Consider the following 23,404-nt stretch of genomic DNA (forward strand, 5'->3'; position numbering starts at 1 on the left):
CTGTTTTGTGTTACTTCTTGATTTGGTAGCCCATTTATACCCCACTGTGTCTGTGAAGCACAAAAAAATCTCAGAGCCTTGTTTTTGTTGTTCTTGTAATGCCAGTTGTTTTAGACTTAGATGTTTGTAGACTTCTTTATTTTTTTTTAAGTCAATTTAGTTAATTGAATCCACAGTGGTGATGAATTCTTGAATCTGAAGGGTGTTGAATGCATTTACATTTACATTTCTTATCTTTTTAGTGTGGCCTTTAAAACTGGCTAGAGTCTTTAGGTTTATATGGACTTTTTGTGACTGGTCGTTTATTATTCTTGTTGTTTTAATGTTTCCTGGAAAGCACTTTTGTCAACGGTAGTTGTTTTAAGGGTGCTATAGAAATAAAGTTTGTATTGTATTTCTGGCATTTGGCAGATGCTTTTATCCAGAGCGACGTACAAAAGTCTACGTTAGTCTCTATTAATGAATACATTAACAATGGTTTAATAAGTCACAGACTTAGGATACCATACAATACAAAAAAAACAAACAGGGAAAATAAGAGCTAGGTCTTTAACCGTCGTTTGAAGATGGTGAGTGACTCGACTGTTTGGACATCTAGGGAAAGTTCATTCCATCACCTCAGTGCCAGAACAGATAAGAGTCTACCTGTTACCCTGAGAGATGGTGGGACTAATCGCTAGTAGGCCTGGTGCATTGCGAGCTTTGAGGTAAGATGGAGCTGGTCCGTTTATGGCTTTGTAGGCAAGCATCAGTGCTTAGAATCTGATGTGTACAGCTAACGGAAGCCAGTGGAGCAGTGGGGTGGTGTGGGAGAACTTGTTAAAGGCAGGTTGAAAACAAGTCACGCAGCTGCATTTTGGATCATTTGCAGAGGACCAATTGCATTCAGAGGTAGACCAGCCAGTATAGAGTCCAGTCTCGAAATGACGAGTAGTCTGTGTGGATAAAAAATCAGAAATCCTTCTGTTGTTGTACAGAAGAAACCGAGCGATACATACACATACACTTCTTTAACATCAGCTCTGACATCAGTTTTGTCTGAAAACAGGGTGTCACTGATGAGGCTTGTGTCATTAATGGGAATATTTGAAACTGGCAAGGAATGTCTTTAGGATGAAGGGCTTGGTAACAACCATCCATCCATTTTCTATACCCACTTTATTCCTAATTAGGGTCACAAGGATCTGCTGAAGCCTAAAGGCAGGGAAACACCCTGGTCAGGTCGCCAGTCCATCGCAGGGCCACACAACCACACACTCCTATACTCTTTTTTATTTAGAATTGCCAATCAACCTAATGTACATATTTTTGGAATGTGAGAGGAAACCAGAGTACCTGGAATAAACCCACACATGAACATGCAAACTCCACACAGAAAGGCCCCTGCTGTTCCCCGCCCCCGTTCGAACCCGGGATTCAAACCCAGGACCTTCTTGGTGTGAGGCAACAGTGCTAACCACTAAGCCACCGTGCTGCCCGGCTTGGTAACATGTCAAGCTCTATTACAAGAAAAAGAAAAAAAGGGAATGAGGCAGGAGGGAGATCTAGTTTTTTGCCAGCTGTAAATGGCTAGAAAGTATCATCTGTTAAAATGCACAGCCAAATTGGTGTTATTGGAAACGCAAGGGCTTTTCACACCTGGATGATTGTAAACTTCGTGTCAGCAGAATCCTGGGTTAAATTATTGGAGGTTTCACACAGATCATACTTTAACAATAAATCCTGGCTCTTTGTAATCTGACGTTTCGCACTGTACTTTCCTAAACCCTAGCTTCTGCTTATTTGCATAAATGCACCATCAACAACCGTGATTGGATGGATGATTTAAATAATGGCTGGTCTCACACGTTCACATAAGTATAAGGATACTCAACAGCATAAAAATCTCAACTCTGTAAGAATTGGAACTTCCACGTCTGCCATCCTGTACCCGAGCAGGCATTGTTATCTTTCACAGCTTTCTAATCATTTCTAGCCTAAAAAGTTCATGTAGTTGACCAGACGCTCGTTGATATCCTACTTCCGGTCAGTTATGTAAATACCCGGTTATTTCTTCTATAGACTGCTTCATCCAGTTTGTTCTTTTCTGACCAGAATATAAAATAAATATCTCCTCTTTGTTCCTATTTTTCATCACTCTTTTTATTCCCCCCCCTCAAACTCTGACTACTGTTTCCACAACACGTGAGGTTTCTATGACTGTATAAAATATGCATGTGATAGAAGGCTTTCACGCACTGTTCAGGTGTCTGTCGCTAAGCATCTAGTCGTAACCCGCATCGTTTCATCATATTGGTAATTACCGTTCCTCTACCCGGGGTTAAATGTAGGGTTTAGAACAGCGCTAACCCTGGGGTTAGTGAGAAGCGCATCTCCATGATAATAGTAACTCCATCTTATGATTGATTATTTTCCTACAACAGCACCACCCCCTTCCTTCCATTCTTGTGTTTTCGTCATCACACACAGAGGTTTAGCTAAAAAGAACTGGCCTCTGCTAGTTCAGGTGCAGGAAGTGTACGCGAGCAGAATGCAGGATGTGCGACTCATTAGCGATGCTGGCCCTCACGGCGAGGCCGGAGCAGCGAGGTTGGCTCGCTGGCTGTCTCTCATTAATGCTTCATTCAGAATGGCACTGTGGCATTGTGTTTATTATTTGTGCGGAGGGGAAGCTTCCGGTATTTGTCATCATTAATGTATTTCAAAGGGCTGAAGGTCAGCACAGGTGCTCCTCTGCCTGAAAGCCAGTCGTAACATGATGAAACGTTGAGCTCGGTGTCATGCTCTAGTTATTAAATAGTTATTTAGCTTCATGGCTCCGAGATAAGTAAATCACTGCCTTTATTGTCGATATATCTCTTATGAAGCTGTGGCTTTAAGATCTGCACGATTCTGGACATGCTTCAGTGTTTAAACAGCACTCCTGATGACATAGAGCCAAGTTATTATAAGGCTGCATAATGCCTACATTTCCACATGTCATATAGCTCAGACGTTATGTGATATGATGTCCTCATGATGACTGTTGGACTAAAGCATTATAAATGCTTATGTAGGTTGTATAAATACCCATGGCCACATTATAACACCGCAGTGACCAGGTGCTCGTTTATTATTTATCTTCAAGTGGTCATTTTACTATTTATAAGATTACCTCATAGTAAAACAGTAATGACGCAGCTATGTATTGTTTATGACATATTTGTTTTCTGATTCTTTATAGTGATTAATAGTCAGGTTTTATAAATATCTATGGCAACACATAACTCATTAGCGCAGCAGCTATGTATTGTTTATGACAAGGTTATGACGCATTACTGTTCCATATGTTTTCTGTCTCTTTATAGTGATAGGTTTTATAAATACCTTAGGCAACATATAACACAATAATGCAGCAGCTATGCATTGGTTATGACACATTAATGACAGTATTTCATTTATAAATACCATTTAATAAATACACACTTTTGAGTTTCTACTGAACAGTTTCTTTCTCTTTATAGTGATATAGGTCTCTTTATGGATGTTTATGTAGGTTTTATAAATGCATATGGCAACATAGTCACACAGTAAGGAGACAAGAATGTATTCTTTATGACAAGGTTATGACACATTAGCATTTCATAGGTTTTTTATGTGTCTTTATAGTGATAGGTTTTATAAATATGTATAGAAACATATAACATTAACAATGCAGCTATGCATTGCTTATGGCAAGACTATGACACATTAATTACAGCGTTTCATATTTTTTATCCGTCTCTTTACAAGTTTTTTAAATGCGCCCATTTTACCTAATAAAGACAGTTTCGGTCTCTCTATAGATGCTTATGTAGGTTTTATATACATATGGCAACATGGTAACACAGTAATGACACAGCTATGTATTGTTTATGGCAAGGATATGACACATTGGTGTTCCTTAGGTGTTCTATTTTTTAGGTTGTATAAATGTCCAAAGCAACATACATCACATTAACGAGGCAGGTATATATTGTTTATGACAAGGTTATGACAGTTTAATGACAGTGATATGTATGTTTTTGCTGTCTATTTATAATGATAGGTGATACATTTTATAAATATATAGATTAGATATTTAAGTCAGTTTGTGTCTTTATGAATGTTTATGTTCATAAACACAACACAGTAACACTGTAATCACAGAGATATGTATTGTTTATAACAAGGTTATGACAACCTAATGATAGTGTCATGTATGATTTTGCTTGTCTCTGTATAGTGATAGGTGAAAGGTTTTATAAATATCTATGAAAACATAATAACACTGTCCACAAGGTTATATACTGCTTATGACAAGATTATGACATATGACAGTGTTATGTATGTTTTCTCTCTCTTTTTTTTTATAACATTAGTTTATATATATTTAAATATGTACCTTAAGACAAATTAAAGATTAAGATTTCATAAACACATAACACCGTAATGACAGAGCTATTTATTGGTTATGTCAAGGTTATGACAGCTAATGATAATTATGTATGATTATGGCTGTCTCTTTTTAGATTTTTTTTAAATGTATAGGTTTTATAAATATAAAGGGACACATAGTAACACTCTACACAAGGTCTTGGGAAGAGCTATGTATAGTTTACGACAAGTTTATGATACACTTATGACAGTGTTAAGTATGTTTTTTTGTCTCATTATCATGATAAGTAATAGTTATTATAAATATTTATGACTACATAGGAACCCTGTCCGTAAGGTCCTGACAAGAGCTATGTTTAGTCTGTGACAAGGTTATGACACATTAACGTCAGCATTATGTATGTTTCCTCAGTCCCTGAATGAATCTCATATCACCCACATATCCCTCAGGTATACTAAATGCAATTAATTTCCTTAAAGTTTGTTCATTTTAAAGCCTGGAAGGTCTTTCAGTTTTTAAGATGTTTTCAACGGCGCTCCAAGAACGCAGCACTTTTGATGACCCTAAACTCGACGAGGAGCGCAAATTAAAGCCTATTAGATATGCTAACTGAATAATTAGCCGAGAAAAGTCAGAAAGCATCACATTTGCAAGGGGAAGACCTGAAGACCCATAAGAGCTGACTGACAAGCCTGGCCTCTATTTCACTGACCTGTGACCTTTCCCTGTTCCTCAGAAGGTCACACTGTATGATGAGGTCAGGGATCAGTTGGCGCTTTATATAATTATGAATCAGGCGCGCTTCATCAGACAGCGAGCTTGCTTGCAAATGGAGAGGAGTCTAGCAGAGCGGAGGGATTAACTGCTCCAGTAGGTCAGGAAAATACATTCACTCTGCTTTTTTTTTTTTCTTCATCTCTTTTTTCCCCCCTGTGCTACGGTTGCATTAGTGACACCACCAAGGAAAGAAACGCTGCAGCAAAGCTTTGTGTGTGTGCGGGTGTGCTAATGACATCCCGAATACACACAAATACGTTTATTACAGCTGTTACATCTGTTTGAGTTTTGAAGGCCAGATTTTAATGGTACAAAATTGCGTGAAAGCCGTGATGGCGAACGGGGTCGGCTCGCTCTGAACTGTTCCGCGCATCGAATTGCAGCACACGTGTCTTTCTTATGCCTCCGAAATAAGCCGTCTCTCGTGTTGCCGACATTGATTAGCTGTAGGAAGAAGTCATTTGAAGATCAGAATAAAAAAAAAAATGGCACGGATAAATTATGCTATGTATGCTTCACGCACATTATTAATCCAGAATCGATCCATTAATAATACACATGCGTACGAGAGTTTAGCGCCGTCGAATTTCTCCGCACGAAGTGTAGTAAATTATTGATGCAGATTAGCAGGGGGAGGATCTCCGGATCAAATCGATCCACACTGCTGTCTGGTTAAACTGTGATGAGCTTAAGCATCGATATTTTTCCTCTCATCCACTCGCATGTTAACATCACTGACCTCGCCTTGCCTCTCAGATCTGGTTTGTAACACAGCGCCGGTGAGTTGGCGTTCGTGATTGGTCGGATTCAAACGTATTGACGTTTTCTACCTCGGCGGCTCTGATAGTAGTTTCAAATCCACTGCAGATCAAATCACTGCACTTGTATCATCGTCATCCTGGTTTCAAATATTCCACATCTAGGAAGAGAAATCAGGTCACATCATACCACTTTGTGTGTTTTCTTGAGTGAAATTTTTATCTTAGTCATCAAAATAATCATCAATCCAAGAATCTGTTGTGTGATATAAAAATGATCACAATAGCTGACCCATGATGGTTATTTTTATGTCAGCTTTGGCATCAAAATTTACAAAAGAAGTCCTCATGAATTCCCCTAACTCCTGTTTGATGAAACATTTATAAACGTTCATATGGGGTTTCCAAATACGTATTTATGGCAACCTGCAATGGCGTCATCTCTTAAGTAAAGTGGGTTTTCTTTGACGATTTATACAATTTTATGACAGCATAATGAGAGTGTCGGGTACATGATTCCATTTAAGCATTCCTACTATATGATCAAAAGTATGTGCACCCTTGACCTTCACACCCATATGTGTTTTTTTTGTCCAGAAGCAGAGAATTATCTTGTATGTTGTAGTGTTAGAATTTCTCTTCACTGGAACTAAAGAAGCCCAAACCTGTTGCAGCATGACAGTTTTGATAAAGGTAGAAGAACTCTATTCTTGATTCTTACTCAACTACAGACCTCCTAAACATCCTAACATCAGTGTCTGATCTCAATACACAAACATGCTCCAAAATCTAGTGGAAAGCCTGGAGCGGGATGTTCAGCATGGATATATGGGTGTTATGGTTGTCAGGGATGCACAAACTTTTGGCTGTATTTATAAAGGATTATATCAGTTGTCAAGATGTAGATGTTATGTAGCCCTATGAACAGCACTCTGAATAGTGATATCAAATGATCTAAAGAATTATCTTTTTCTTTTCTAAGAACCATGGTCTGAGTGCACCTGAGTTTGCTGTTTGATAAATTTAGGAGTTTGTTTATAAAAATTTTGCAGGATGATGGGCTGTGGGTGTCCTTCTCACAGAATAGTGTGAAGCCAAAACAATATGCTTAAGAGACATAACCTTGTTAACACTGTTTGTTAGCACATTTTTACACTTATTAACCGTTATGAACAGATATAGCATCCCTGTTCAGCACTTCAGATACCACCAGAGCGTGCATCATCCTCTTCATTTTTCTTTTTTTCTCTCCACTGCTAATAAGCTAGTGGGAGCGTTTCCTCAAAAAAGGCATGCTGGATGATCAAGTGAGGAATCAATTGCACATCCACAAGGCTGAAGTTGTTGAAGGTGTTATATAATAACTCTTATTTGCTAATGGCGAAGATCGTAAGGAATGGAAATGTGAACAAACTGAATTAGCGTTAGAGTTAGAGTTAGAGTTAAGCGGATGTAATGATGATTTAATACCAAAATTCTAGCATTGATATTCGAGCCTCAGTGAAATTCCTGTTCCCTACACAAGACAATTCAATGCCATCTAGTGCTTATATTAAATATATGGTTATGACACTGTTAGTCGCTGCATTTAATTTTTTTGGATACATTAAATTCTAAAATATTTTATCATCAATCAATCAATCAATCAATTAAAAAATGTAAAAATTTTATTATTTATTTATGTATTTAATATATTAATCAATTAATACTACTACATTTTTTCTTCTGCTTAGTAAAAATAATAATAATAATAATAATAATAATAATAATAATAATAATAATAATAATAATAATAATAATAATAATAATAATACCATGTGTTATTGTATGCATTTTTAATTTTATACTTTAATGTGTAGTATAATAATAATAATAATAATAATAATAATAATAATAATAATAATCTCCTCTTGTTTTATTGTGTTAGGTTTTTTTTGCGTTTCAATTTGTAAAATTATCTAGAGGGTCAATTTTTTCATAGATTAAAAAGGTACATCAATTATAGCAGCTAAATGATTGGTCAGCTTATCATTAAAACTGTTGGCATGCTTTTTTTGTGATATATATATATATATATATATATATATATATATATATATATATATATATATATATATATTATTATTATTATTATTATTAAATAAAAAAAAATGAAATAATGTGCTGGATCAAGTGCTAGTTTATAAGCTGAATGATGATAGTGGAAGCCATGTTGCTAAAATAAAGCAAACCTACAGTGAGGTAATAATTATACCATACATGCAGCGATATATCAGACTCCTATTTATTAATTTTGTCTTGCTATAATGTTACATCACGTGATTCTTCTTTATTCTGGATTTTCTGTCCCCATTTTTTCCCATTTAAATACTGCCATAACATTTTGCTGTATGCATTTTGTCTACATATGATAGCATACTTCATAAGAAATACCATCATTTTCTCTTACTATGGTTCATTAATTATGCAGCATCATCCACTCCGTGCTGTTGACGCCATTAAATGTCTCCATTCCAAAGGCGGTCATTTAACCATGCAATTAAAAATGAAATTTTGAAGCTAATGTTACTACGCAAGGTCAGAGTCCCTGACCTCAAAGAATTCTTAAATAAAGATATTCATTAGCCAGTCATTTTGAAGTGCCGTATATTATCTTTGCTTTGAAGTGGAAACGTTTGGTCTGACTCAAGCTATCATTTAAATGATGTTTGAGAAGCAGGACCAAGAGTTCTGTCTCGGAGACTCCTTTTAAAGTTCCTAATTGAATGTGTCCTTCAACAATCCTGTCACCTTTGTATCAAAGCTTTTAGATTAAAAGACTCATTACTGAGAGCAAAGGATTGAAAGAGAGGGTTTTGAGTGAGTTAAGTGAATCAGTCTGTAAAACTAAAGTTCTAGCATTTGTCTTCGAGCACCTACGTGCCGTTAAAAATAAATTAAATAAATAAAATGCGAGTGCCCTGGCAAAAGCAAGGGGCAAATATTTCCTTGGACTGATATGTTCACGGTATTGATTTTAGACTTAACTTTGCTTCTAAAGGATGCAGAGGTAAAGAGATACCAAATTAAATAGCTAACTCTCCCTAAAGTTGTACAGACCATTAAGCTATGTAGGCGCTGGCTTGCGCATCCTTTTAAATGAAATCCACACAACCTGAAATGGTGAGACTCAAGCTAATTGGCCCTTAAGTTGTCTCGCATGTCTCCGTCTCTGACTGCAGAGCAATGACCCAACAGACTCCTGTCATCGGCGGCGGCACTCGGGCTCGAACATTTGAAGAAACAATTCATTTAAGATCCTAAAGTATTGTTTTGGGGTTCTTTCACTGTTACATCAGATGCTAATTGAATGTTGATGTGAAAAAAAGTTACAAGGATGAAGTGAAAGCGTGCTCTTTTACGGCACAGGAAGTGACATTTTAGTTGCTTGTCATGAGTTATACTGTTATATAATGTTAAATAAATTAGTTCAGTTGGTAAAATTGGTTACTTAAATTATTATGTACTATTAAATCTCAGCATATAGCCTGCTTAGGGTTTTCTGCTCTCTGTTTTCATAGAAACAAGAATATACAGAACGAACATCCAACATGGCGGCGTGATCGAATGAACCTTTTGATTCGGATTAATGTGTCAAATTAAGAATAAATCACTTGTGGACGTGCTGTTATGGGAAAATAATCAACAGCAATTTTTGATTGAAATTTTTTTAGTTATTAATGGATGTTGTAATTATTATCCATTTATGGTTACTTTTTATATTGTAGAACATGTCAATTTTTTTGCACTTTGTTACATTCTTTAGTTCATTTTACTTCTGACTGATTTGACACTGGAAACTCCTTCCTTAAACATGTCCTCTATCATACTGTCATAGCTGCTGTTATAGAACAAATCAATGCCTTCTGACCAATCAGAATCCACAATTTAACACTGCTGTATAACAGACATTTATAATATGATGTCCTGCATAATAAACAGATTGTTGTATTGACTGACTTGTTGGGGGTCATGAGAGAGCTCTTCAGCTTGAACACAAAATCATTTCAGATTGTTTTTATTTAAATTGTATATTATTGTATTTGTGTTGGGCTTAGAATGTTTGCCTCGCACCTCAGGTTTGATTCCCATGGAGTTTGCATGTTCTGCTCGTTATTTAGGGTTTTTTCTGGGTTCTCCATCTTCCTCCCCCAGTCTAAAGACATGTGCTGTAGGTTGATTGGCATTTCTAAATTTGTCTATAGTGTGTGTGTGTGTGCGATTGTGGACTTCAGTGCGTTGGCATGTCCAGTGTGTCCTCTACCTTTGGGCAGACACCAGGTTCTCTATTACCCTAGGATAAGTAGCACAGAAAAAGGATGGATGGATGGATAGTAAGGATGGATAGATGGGTGGATAAATGGATGGATAGATGAATGGATGGATAGATGGGTGGGTGGATAGATATATGGATGGATAGATGGATGGGTGGGTAGATGAATGGATGAATAGGTGGATGGATGGATGGATGGATGGATGGATGGGTGGATGGATAGATATATGGATGATGGATGGATGGATAGATATATGGATGGATGTATGGATGGATTAATGGCTGGGTGGACAGATGGATGGATGGATAAATGGGTGTATGGATGGATGGATGGATGGATGGATAGATGGATGGATGGGTGGGTGGGTGGATGTATAGATAGATATTTGAATAGATGGATGGATGGACAGAAGGGTAGATATATGGATGGATGGATGGATGGATGGGTGGATGGATGGAAAGATATATGGATGGATGGATGGCTTTATGTTTAATCACATGATAGTACTAGCCTAGTTCCACTTGTTTATTTATTTGATTTTTCATTTCTACTCACTGTCCAATCACAATCTGTAAACATTATTGATCCCCACAGTGTCTTGCTGAAGCCTTTCACCAGTGATTGCAGTGAAGAAGTCTAAATTCATAGAAATGTCTAAAAATTGAATCCTTTGTGTCGAGATGCACCCTATGCTTTTGTATGCTTGAAGCATTTTGCCAAACAGCTGGATGTAGTTTGGTGCTCTGTAGTGCCCCAGAATTTTTTTTTCCCAACAACACTCTTAAATGCCTTTTCTGCAGTTTTCTCCTGCCCCACTATGTGCTGAACAATCACGCCGCCAATTTAGCTAATGGTCATCTGAGGACGGCTATGTATTTAAAGAACCGTTCTGTGCTATTATGCCAATCCCTGATGTGTGAATATTTAGTATTTCTGTGTCCTACTGTATATAATATGCCATTTTGAATGTCATTCTTTTTTTTTCTACCCTTCCTGCTGCATTGTGCTTCAGAGCTCTGGTTGCTCCCACCACCTGTATCCAGGCTTCATTAATAGACTTCCAGAAATTTCCTACTTTGCATGCTGAGACAGACACCTGTGCTATTTCTTAAGGCTCTTTATGTTGAAAAATTCATGGGAGTTTGGACGTTGTGATACTCGGCACGATAAGGCCTAGACTCTTTAGAAATAATGGTCTTCCAGTGAGCCGTTTTGTACAGTATGTACAATTTTCTGTCCTTCAGAACGAATCACTTAGGTGAATAAGACGATATTAGTCAGAGTCATTCCTTTCATTCGGGTGATGCTGAAAGCCTTTTTTTTTTCCTTGTCTGGAAAGTTCATCTGTCAGAATTTGCTTTCATAACTACTCCTGCCTCCAGTACATCAGTGAATGTTCTGGTCCTTGCAGCTTTTGTTCATGAGCATGATTTCTTGATTTAAGTGGGTCTTATTTAAGCTCAAAACGGCTGTATGGATGTGTTATTAATTTCATTTTTGTAATTAAAAATGATCGTCTAAATAGTTTATCAGTACACGAAGATAAAGTAAGTAAAACGTATAAAACTATAGCTTATTAGTTATATTAGCTAAAATTATATAAATATATAGCTATATTACAGAAAAAGCTCTGTAGATTAGGAATGGAACACTAGGGGACGTGCTATTAGAGGGAAATATCAGTGACCGTGTGGTGTGATGTGGTTGATGAAATGCACAGATAGATAGATAGATAGATAGATAGATAGATAGATAGATAGATAGATAGATAGATAGATAGATAGATAGATAGATAGATAGATAGATAGATAGATAGATAGATAGATAGATAGATAGATAGATAGATAGATGCCACTAAGTTGATTATCATCCAACAACACTTCTTTCCGAATCATTTTATTCCTCTTATACCACAGCTATTCATCAATGCTAGTCACTTTTTAACAACTTACTAAATACGTACTTTAAAACTTATTTTTTATTCCAGTTACATTCAATGTTGTTATTTACAAAACAAGCAGGTTTCTATGCCGTATATAGAGAGAAATCTCAGCCATTCAGTTTTTTCTTGTATACTCTTTGTCTTGTAATTAATTATACAAAACACACACACACACACACACACACACACACACACACACAAATAGCATAACTATTTTTACATAGATCAAGCTATTTGTTGAAAAAGTCACTGTAGGCACTTCATTGTGCTGCACATGAATTTTGAGCAAACTATAACTCAATAAATCAGTGAACTAATCAGTGAACAAATCCTGTCTGAACTGACTGGAATCAAATCATTCAGGGTCACTCAAATGTCTCGAAAATTCCAAGTGTAATGCACAGTTATTCATCTACTGCCCCGGATTCTGTCAGATTTCAGAATGTATATATATATATATATATATATATATATATATATATATATATATATATATATATATATATATATATATGGTGAACTGAACAGAGAAAATTACATTTTCTTCTACAAGGTCATGTAAATGACTCTGACAGTCATGAGTCATTCATTTTATTCGCTCGCTGTTGCCAGGCTTCTTCTTGTTCTTCCGGAATGTTTATATGTTTCTGTGTGGGATTTTTTCTTTTTTAAGTCTGTGGATTTTATAAGTCATATTTGCTATTACATTTGCACCAAACCTGCTTTTTTTTTCTAGTAGTCATTGAGTCCTTGTAAGTGTTGTTCATGACCGAGCCACTTTTTCAGTTGATTCAGTGAATCTTTTTGTTCCAAAACTATATGAACTTCATTTAAAAAGTCTGTTATGTTCCAAAGGTATTGATGTAAATCATTATACAAGACGTTCTATCAGGATGTTCTTCAATTTGGGGAAATAAATCGCTGAATGAAACCATTCATTTATTTATTTATTTTTATTTTAAATGATTTCAAATGACTCAAGAGAGACTCAGACGTTTCCAGTGGTGAAAGTTTTCAGCTCTAGAGCTTAGTTTGTCAGAGCTGCTCACACACACACACACACACACACACAATCCTTTACTTCTTGTTCTATTTGATTTCAAAATTGATCTGCTGAATTGTATGGAGAAAATGATTCATTTCGTCTTTCACGTTCAGGGGAAGAGAACACACCCGGCTGGATCTGTGCAGAAGATGACGGGAGGACAAAGGCTCCACTCTGGTGTCCGCTGCTCGCCTGTCGTATGCCTGTCTTCACCTCAAAAGCCCAGGACTGTAAGGTTAGCAACAGCCAATATCTTGAAAAGTCGTGTGTGTGTGTGTGTGTGTGTTTTCATACCTGGTTTCACTGCAAGATTAGAAACCAGGGTCCATTGTAAACAAAACTTGGTTTCAAACTTTTTTTTTTTAATGGATTAGCAGAAAGTTGTGCTTTTTGTTTTGAAGACAAATGTTCCCAGGCATTCCTCTGTGAATTCTGCCATTTCTAGCCTGAGGAAATTGAAACTGTGAACCAGCACCACCTTTAAAGGTGCAGTCGGACTGTAGGAATGTCTCGCAAGAACATGGCAGACTTGCGAAACGATAAGTTGACACCAAAACCTTGCCAGCAAAACTTGCTGGAGAGAAAGTGGCAATCGATAATGGCTGTTAAGCCTGGTGAGCCTTTCATAGATCAAAGCCTGGACTTGAGTGAGAGACACATTAAAAGGGTTTTCGTGGTCAGTGAGAAAGGTATAAAATCAATTTGTACTGTCTGTAAGATGATAGCTCGGACTACATTTTCAGCCCTAACGTTGTTACGGGACTTGCCTCTGCGTTGCAGGATGAGGCGCCAAATTACCGCTGCCTCCATGGGAGGATGTTATAAAGTGATCATGCAATTACTTTAATGACTGTGGGACACCTGAGCATAAATCAATGCGCCTGCATTAAATTAAGGTTCTGTGCTTCAACCCAATAGCCAGGAAGTTGAGGGATATTCTGTCCAAGAAATCATTATTTTATGCCATCGCCCAAGTTCTCGATCTGGTTCTGTTCTACATATGTACGTTCTTAACAGAATTTTTTTCACATGAAAAATTTCATTTTTACACAAGAAAACAATTTTCTTACACTGTGCTTGGTTCAAGCTTAGACCTAAGTAGTGTCTTCTATACTCCAAAGTACTGGATATTTATTAGTACCAAGATATTTTTAATAAAGTACGCTGATAAGTCAGACATGTTAATGGATTTGTTTTGTTTGTAATCCTTGATTTGTTATTCTGTGAGAAGATATTTATTTAGGATTTTTGGATAATGGTTTCTGCCATGCTAGAGAAATTAGTCAGGAATGGTTAGAGTTCCAAGTTCGAGTTGACTTGGCCTCCAAATTCCCCAGATCTTAATCAGATCTGTGGATTGTGCTTGACAAACAACTCTGATTCAAGGAGGCTCTACCTCACAACTTAAACATCTTAAAGGGTCTGCTACTACAAGGTCCTGGTGCCTTGATGGGTCAGAGCTGTTTTGGTGACCCAAGGGGACCTACACTAGACTAGGCAGGTGGTTTTATTAATATTAAGACTGATCAGTGCATATCATTATGTAAACATCCAGTGGGTTGAGTTTTGTGATTATTATAAATGCTGTCTGAATCTTTTTCCATCATCATGTTTGTAACCCATGAATGACACAGATTTCTGGGAATGTTTTGAGCCCTACACGTCTCTCAGCCATATTTGTTATTCTTTGCTTTTGGTTAATTTAATTCTGTGCTCTGTGATACCCATGCTAACAGCAAGAGCTTCATAAAACACTCCATATTCAGTCGATTAATGAAATATGCTGGATCTGAGGCTTTAAGACAATGTACTGAACCTTGATGGCAGGAAAAGAATATCCATTGTTTATTGAAAAGAGGATGGGGTGAGCCACCACCAATTTGCCACCGAAATCCACTCTAGTCGAGGACAGATGGCGATGTCTTTACTGTCGGATTGTTGGTTGGTATTTGTGGCTTTGCTTAGACGGAATAATAAGGTAAATGTGGATTAATATGAGGCAGGCTGCCGGGAGAGACATTTTCTCCAGGACAGAAGGTGGGTTTAGAATGAATTATTGAAATTATTATTCCTCCATGCAAGTGACTAGAGTGAAAGGCTTAGTCAACTGCACCTTTTCCCAATTTCCTTCAGCTTCTTTGTTTCTTCATTTCCAAACTCACCCTGCTAGTGGCTTGAATTATTCCATGCCAAGCCTCCAAACATCTTTCTTCGATCTTGGCAGCTGTCTGACTTGGCAAAGTGTTCATTAGTGCAAGGAAGGGAAACATCTGCGTCGTGGGGATGGCGGATGTTAACGACCAAGATTAAAACAAATGTGGCCAGAGGGGATCCAGGGCTTTTACAGTTGCTAATATGATTGTAGCTTGAATATTATCTAGGGGTCATATGAGGAAGATATATACAGCATATAACAGCAGTAGACACAACAGTTTCAGTGGCTTCTTTATCCAAAACTCAAGTAGTCCACCAATAAAGATTCAAGATTTCAAAACCTTTAAACTGAAGAATTACTAATGAGAATGTGCCATGCCGTTGAAGCTGAATTTTTGGTTCATTCCACTTTAGCCCTGAACTCGTAGTTTCCATTCTGCATCTTATCATCCACAACATGATTATTAAGATCATGTCGTTATTGCCCAGACTTTCGACAAACTTTGAGCCTGTCCCTTAACTTCTAAGAAAACCACCAGAATTGACTTCAGCAACATATCGGGTGCCTCACAGAACTATGAAAAAAAGCTTCTTTATTCTGTTTAGCTCTTATTTGAGAGTACTTTGATACCTGAGGGATTTCATCATGGTTGCTTTGAAGTGAATGATGACATGAAAAAAAGGGATTTTGGAAAAATCAGGCATCTTTTTTTTTTTTTTTTTCAGTGGAGGTCTCATGTGGAGAAATGTTGACTTTGAAGTAGCAGAGTTTGAGACTATCCAGTTAGGTTTACCTCAAAACTGTGAGATAATATGGCTTTAGATAGGTGACAAATTAAAGGAAAGCTGGAAATCCCAGTGCCATTTTTACTTCAGCTGAAAGAAGGATATTGTATATTGCTCCAGTACTGTTCCAGTGACATGTAAGGGTCAAGGGCAAGGTGCACTGAAACAGTTCCAGTGACTTATAGTAGCTCAGTTTCTTTGTAGGGGAATTGACCTTACATCAAATGTCATTAACTGGAGCTCAACATTGAACTTCATTTGAGATTTAACATGAGATTTGAGATTTGCAATAAATTCACTGTAAGAATTGTTAACTACTTCAATTTACAATTAGAACATATCTGAGTTAAGCAAAATGACATAATTTTGGGAAATAAAGTAGGTAAGTAATTTCAGATCTATTTATCTAGCCAAATTGTTTGACCAAGTTATACCGAAGGGTGACCAGTGGTGGTGGTAGCTTAAGTGGTTAAGACTCTGGGTTGTTGAGTGGAAGATCGGGGTTCAAGCCCCAGCACCACCAAGCTGCCACTCTTAGGCCCTTGAGCAAGGCCTCGAACTCCCCTTACTCCAGGGGCACTGTATCATGGCTGTCCCAGCACTCTGATGGGATGAGGTATGCAAACAAAGAATTTCACTGTGCAATAATGTATATGTGACAAATAAAGGCAACTACCCTATCTTCCCTATTCAACTACCCTATCTTCAGTAGGTACAGTATGGCCTGCAAAGGATATATGTTGGACCTTAAACCACATAGCGTAGAAACATTTGTCAGTTTTCTAAAAAGGTAGAAAAAAGTCATAGCTAGCATGATATTGTGCTGTATCTGATGAAATATGCTGGTGTCATGAATTTAATATCATTAGCTAATGGTTAAAGTTAAAAATCAAGTTTACCACACCCTAGATTGGCATGCCAATAAAGACATTGATTCTTACCTGGTGACCCCAAACTAAAGGTACGACTACACTCTTGGAAAAGATTGCCTGTTCATTTATTTTCCATATTTTCCATTTGTATAATTCAGATATATTCTATATTAGAGATGAATCAGACCTTGGCTGTCTTTGGTCATAATGGCACTAAGTCAGCTGTTACAGCCATTAAGCATCGTAAAACCACCCAGTCTCAACTTCTGACCAGTGAACTCTTTGATGATGTGCAATGCTTGTGTGTGACAGTAACATTTGTGACCTACATTGTGAACCCAACTTATGGCAGCTAACAAGTCAAACTGAATCCTCACCAAAAAAAACCTAGAAGTTTCTATCACTCATTTGTGATTTCTCATGAACCTCACTGACTTATCGGCATCTGCATGCGATACTCGAGTCATGGCATCATATTGTTGTAGCCTGGATTACTCGAGGGCGTGCAATCTTTTGGTCTTTGTTGATCACTCCTGTGTAAGTTGTCTAGCTTTGTGATTGAGTTCTTTGACCGTGGCCCTCGGGTGCTCCATTTGTCCCATCACTCCTGCTGATGTTCTGAGTGGCGAGTGAGCTGTGCCATGCGTCCACCAACAGCCCCCAAACTCCTTGACTGACTGCCGACTGCAGATGAGATAGTTGAGTGACACCTCCAGCGATAGCGAACATGCGGCCCGAGTCTAATGCCAGTTGGAGAGGGACTGATATACGATGCTGATGACTTGCTGCTGGGGGGGGAAGAAACCCACACATCTTGGTCTGATGCATGGCATGACCTGACATGAAATATAGATCAAACAACGTCTCGGAGAAAGGTGCCCTTCCCGTTTCATGCCAGCCCTCTATTGATTTAGGCTTTTCTTGTTTTCTGGCTATTTTTTTTGTTTTTTTGGGGGTTTTTTTGAGTGATGAAACCTTCCTTCCATTCAGAGCACGTAGAGATTACTCCTTGCTTCCTTTCTTTTAACTCTCGATTTTGTTGTCTTCTCAGCTCTGTGACGAGCAGATGCCGCAGAATGGATTAAAAAAAAAAAACAAAAACAAAAAAACCTCTTCCTTGCACATCTCTACTCTTGTGTTGCGACTCTGCCTCTGTTCTTGTGCAGCACTATATCCCTCTGGCAAACACAAACATGCGAACAGCAGGGGCGCTGAAAAAGTGCCTGCACATGTTTAAGAAGCATCAACAAGACCTGCAGTCATATATCTGCATGCCTTCATCAGGGGGGCTTTGGGTTATTAATTACTGATGCCACAGCCTCCCACCTGCTTCTCCTCCCTACTTTGTTATGGATTTGTGTAATTAATGAAGAAGACCATCGATTTTTTTTTTCTTTTCCGCCTTTGTTTTCTGAAGAAGACTCCTTCCACATTACCGCCCCTAATCTGCCAGTTGTTTATTCACACCGCGCTGTTGTCACAGATTGTCAAGGCTGAGTCGGTCTGATTTTCTGCCGTGTCGCCAGGATCACTAGAGGCCAAAGAAGCTTGCCCTCAGCATGCACACTACGTCAGAGATGGGACGAAGTGTCAATCTGATTCTGTTCTTCACTGTTAGATCACAGCAGGCCTGTCGCCTGGACTGTCACGGCTCAGACCAACGAAATCACTACGGTCAGCGAAAGCTCTCCAGGGTCTCATCACAGCCTGGGGGTAAAAAAAAGTACTCAATGCTTCTATAACATTTTTGCATTAAACAGCCAATACATTGGGCATACTCCAGGATATTCAGGCTAGTTTTAGTATTGATTTGCTCTTCCTGGTGCCGGTGAAACAAATTCAGGCTGATGTTGATCAATCATGTTCATCTTCTATGCTAAAACTCAACAATGTTACTCATTAAAGAGCAATTAAGGAGAAATTTCTTAAATGCAGGGTAAAATAATCGAAGTGCAGAATGTGAAAAAAGACTCTTTGCCCTGAATAATCTGCACACCTTTACTTTTGCAATTACTTTAAATAAAAAAAAAATCTCATCTGATCTTGAAAATCTGCAAGATCTGATTCGTGACCATAATCCGAATGTGAGCATCGAAATAACGTTCAACGAACCTCAAAAGCTCGGAACAACAGCTGATTCTGAACAGCAATTCTACTCGGTGCAAGGTTTTGTTTTGTTATTAGGACTCTCACTTGAGGATTGCAACCTAGGATTTGTGACATTAATCTGCGTGCATAGCCAGCAGCAGAAAGCACTCTTGACGCATCAGTGTGTTTTTGCTAGAGAATGGCTTGGTAATGATTCTGGGTGTTGCGCAACCTTTTTTTTTTTGAGTACTTGCCTGCAGTCATCAGAGCTAGACAAACATGTAATGATCTCTCAGGTAAACTTTATTCCCACCGAGCTATTAAACGGTTGTCACAAATGGGGAAAAAGTTTGATGGGGTATTGAATAGAGTGAAAGGACAACTGTTGTTTTTTTTTAACAGCTTGAATGTAAGGATGTTCTACCTAGAAAAAGGCAAGCTAATCTAGGCATGGGTAACATTATGAAATGGTGTAGCACTGGATTTTTGGGGGGTATCTGATTAGCTAGATACTTTCCTTTTTTTGCCCTGGGCTTGAAGCACAGACACATCCATCTCTTCACATACATTTAACCAGTAGAGGGCAGTGTGACTCTGGTGTGTAGGTAATAGAGGTAGCACTGCACCACTGCCGAAGTACGAGGTCATCTGCATAGGGGCTGATCTGTTGCTTTGACAGTTACGTGCTAATTACTGGACCTCATCCCTGCTCCAACAGTGCCTTGAGCATGGCATAAAGTGTCTTGCCCTCCATTCCCCCCACTCACCATCGCCTCGTTCTTATTGAGAGAGCAAGCAGCCCCTAATATAACCTTGACGAGAACAGCGGAGCGCAAGCGAAATGTGCTAATTTAAACGTCAGCACGCCGTTTGACTTACCCTTAACAGCGTGAGGGTACTTTATGAGAAACAGTGCTTCGCCGCACCCTGCTAACGCCTCGTCTTTTGTTTACCACACTCCTGTGAATTGCCTCGCTTCATCCCCTCCTCCAGCTCCTTCGATGCTAATTACACTGTCAGTCCTCTCCACCTGATTACACCACATGGACCACTGGATAATGTCAAAAAATTAAATGCCTCACTGAAAATCAATTGTCTTGTGGAGTAGGGCGCTCAGTTTGCGTCTGGGCGAGGTAAATGCGTCCTCTGGCGAAAACCTGAACAACTTGACGCGTCCCATCTTCCTCTAAAATACGTTTCATTTGTGTTTCACCATCACTGAAGGCTGATAAGGTAGATGGAACAAAACAGCAGAGGATTAGGTGATATAAGCCCCATTCCATTCCTTATCAGGGCTTGATTAGTAGTGGTGCTTTGTAATTGAGATTACTGTGAGCTGAATATTAAACCGCTTTTCTTTGGGCACTGCTAGGAAGGGGCGAGCCTCGTTGATTTGGGTCGGCTGCTTGGCGACACTTCCTTCTTCACCGCAGGGGCCTTGAGGACCTTTTATTCTTTTCTCTCAGTCGTCGGATCGAGAAGATTTACCGCACGCCGTTCTCATAGCCTTCACATCTGTTGTTTTCTGCCAAATCCGACTACCACCATGCCATCACCCAGTCAGGTTCTGGAGGCTAAGAGACATTCTCACACTTTAGCATTTCCTGTTTTTGGGCTTATTATTAAATAAAAGAAGGGTGTGAAACAGAGAGACTCCTGGTTCTCAGTCATTTCTTTATTCTCGTTATATAGAACTCCAGAGTAGCATTGTTGTGCTGTGTCAGAAAATTGGTGCCAGAAGGGATGATGAAACACGCTGAGTCTCTCATTGAATTAACTGGACGCATCATAATCAGTTGCAACGAACAGGACATGAAGAGAAAAAATATCAGTCCTCACATGAATATGAATGTGGCTTTGTGATATGCTGCCAATGTCAGACGCTGCTCAGAGCACTAATATGCTGAAGCACTTGCTGAATTTCTGCCGCCTGCTAATGATACGATGTCTGTGATGAGCACCGGAAACTGTTTTACTGTGCTTTTAGCCAAGGCATGTTAAAGGATACATCTACTCTGAAACACATTAGATATGATTAGATTGAAATATCTGTGATGTGTTTAGGCTGATTTGTTGTTTGGGGTCCATTAGATGTCAGGGAACAGAGTAGTTTTGGTTTCTTGTTTTTAAATTATTACTCCATACTGCTTATTACTCCATTTCCATACTGCTTATCCTACACAGGGTCTCAGGGATCCTTGAATCTATCCCAGGGGACTCAGGGCTTAAGGTAGGGGACACCCTAGACAGCATGCCAACCCATCTAATGACGAAATCACTCACACTACAGACAATTCCAATCAGCTTGGACTGGTGGAAGAAACCAAATTTCCCAGATGAAACCCCTAAATCAAGTGGATAACCTGCAAAACACAGACAGGACAGGAATCAAGTCCCCACCCTGAGGTGTGGGGCAAAGGTACTGACCACTAAGCCACCATTAACCATAGTTTACCCACCAGTTCTAATATTTTGTAGAAATAAGACTTGTCAAAGCATGTAAGTCATCTGCGCTTGAGAAATTCCTGCAGCGTAAATCTTTGGACTTAAAAATATTATTTTCTTTAAAAAAGAGTGCTTTTCAGACTCTTCACAAAACAAAGAGTTCAATAAAGATTGTGAAGCCTAATAATGTCACTCTATAACAGCTAACACCATGCTATAAAATGCTAACATGAGCTGCTTATTCAACCTGGAGCTGCTTGTCCACTCGAGTAAGACACTATATGACATCAGATCGCGGGAGTCTCAGGAAGCCTTGAGTCTATCCCAGGCTACTCAGGGCTCAAGGTGAGGGACACATTAGACAGGGTGCCAAAAAACATGCATACACTCACACACCACAGGTTTCAGATGCCAATTAGCTTGAACTGGTGGAAGAAACCAGATGAAACACCAGAACCATGTAGATAACCTGCAAAACCCACACGGGATAGAAATCAAACCCCCAACCCTGAAGTGGGGCAAAGGTGCTGACCATTAAGTCACCATTACCCACATAATAGTTTATAATATTATATATAGTATAGTAATATTTTATATCCCAGGGGACTCAGGGCTCAAGGTGAGGGATAACCTAGACAGGATGCAAACCCATCTAATGAAAAAATCACACACACCACAGACCAGTTAGAGATGCCAATCAACTTGGACTGGCAGAAGAAACCAAGGTTTCCAGATGAAACCCCTGAATCATGTGGAGAACCTGCAAAACATACAGGATACGAATCAAACCCCCAACCCTGAAGTGTGAGGCAAAGGTGCTGACCACTAAGCCATGTGGTCCTAACATGAGCAGTCCATTTCAACCCAGAGCCACTTGTCCACTGGAGTAAGACGCTATATGACAACGGATCACAGGCAGGTGCACGGAATTGTGTTTACCAGCTTTTTCTACTCCAGCACAGTGTTTATGAAGGAGGAACTTGCGGCTGTCTGGATTCATTCAGCTGAAGTGGAACCACAGTGTTTCTGAAGCTTCTTGCCAACACACTGTCGCTCGTTGGTATTCCTCCCTTCTACACCCATGTATCGAATTCCTATAAGCAAAGAGGAGCACTAATCGCAGAAAGCATGCAGCAGAATGCTAAAACACACCCACGTGCAGCTTTAATGTAAAGCTGTTTACTGTCAACTCCTGCTTTGCATTTTCACATGAAGCAGCTCTGGTCTGGCCATGCGCAGGACAAATACTGTTTCTACACTGGCCTGTAAGAACAAAACCGATCAACAAACTAAAAGGGTTTTTTTTTGTTCTTCAATTTCCTGTTTTGGATTTAGTTCTGTTGTGTTTTAAGACATACTGTTATGATTCTTTTTAGTTTACTTTTTGTGTTTCAGAGTTTGTTGTTTTGAAGTTGTGCATTGTTTTTTTTTTTTTGTTTCAGGGTTTATTATTATGTTTTTAATGGTTAATTGCAGTTTCAATTTTGTTGTGTTTCAGGGTTTGTTGTTGTGTTCTTAATTTTTAGTTCTGGTTTTAGTTTTATATGTGTTTCAGGATTTTGCCGTTGTGTTTTTGACTTATGAGTTTTGGTTTTATTTTTTTTGTGTGTGTGTGTTTCAGGATTTGTTGTTGTGTTTTTAATGTTGAGTTGTTTGTTTAGTTTTGTTGACTCAGGGTCTGATGTTTTTGTTTATTTTTAGATTTTTAGTTGTAGTTTATTTTTATTTTGTATTTCAGGGTTTGCTTTTGTGATTTGGATTAAGAGTTATAATAATAATAATAATAATAATAATAATAATAATAATAATAATAATAATAATAATAATT

At 38.5% G+C, this 23,404-nt stretch overlaps 1 protein-coding gene across 5 annotated transcripts in view; it reads left to right on the forward strand.

Moving 5' to 3' along the window:
- Nucleotides 1-23,404, forward strand: part of arhgef10la (Rho guanine nucleotide exchange factor (GEF) 10-like a) — a 170,483-nt gene that overhangs the window by 96,924 nt on the left and 50,155 nt on the right. For all 5 annotated transcript variants that reach the window (XM_058373473.1, XM_058373476.1, XM_058373475.1 and 2 more), the window contains one exon: nt 13,345-13,466. In XM_058373473.1, the coding sequence (XP_058229456.1) occupies nt 13,345-13,466 (122 nt within the window). The remainder of the gene's footprint in view (nt 1-13,344; nt 13,467-23,404) is intronic.

The sequence above is a fragment of the Hemibagrus wyckioides genome, linkage group LG21 (assembly GCF_019097595.1).
Source record: "Hemibagrus wyckioides isolate EC202008001 linkage group LG21, SWU_Hwy_1.0, whole genome shotgun sequence".
Taxonomy (NCBI): domain Eukaryota; kingdom Metazoa; phylum Chordata; class Actinopteri; order Siluriformes; family Bagridae; genus Hemibagrus; species Hemibagrus wyckioides.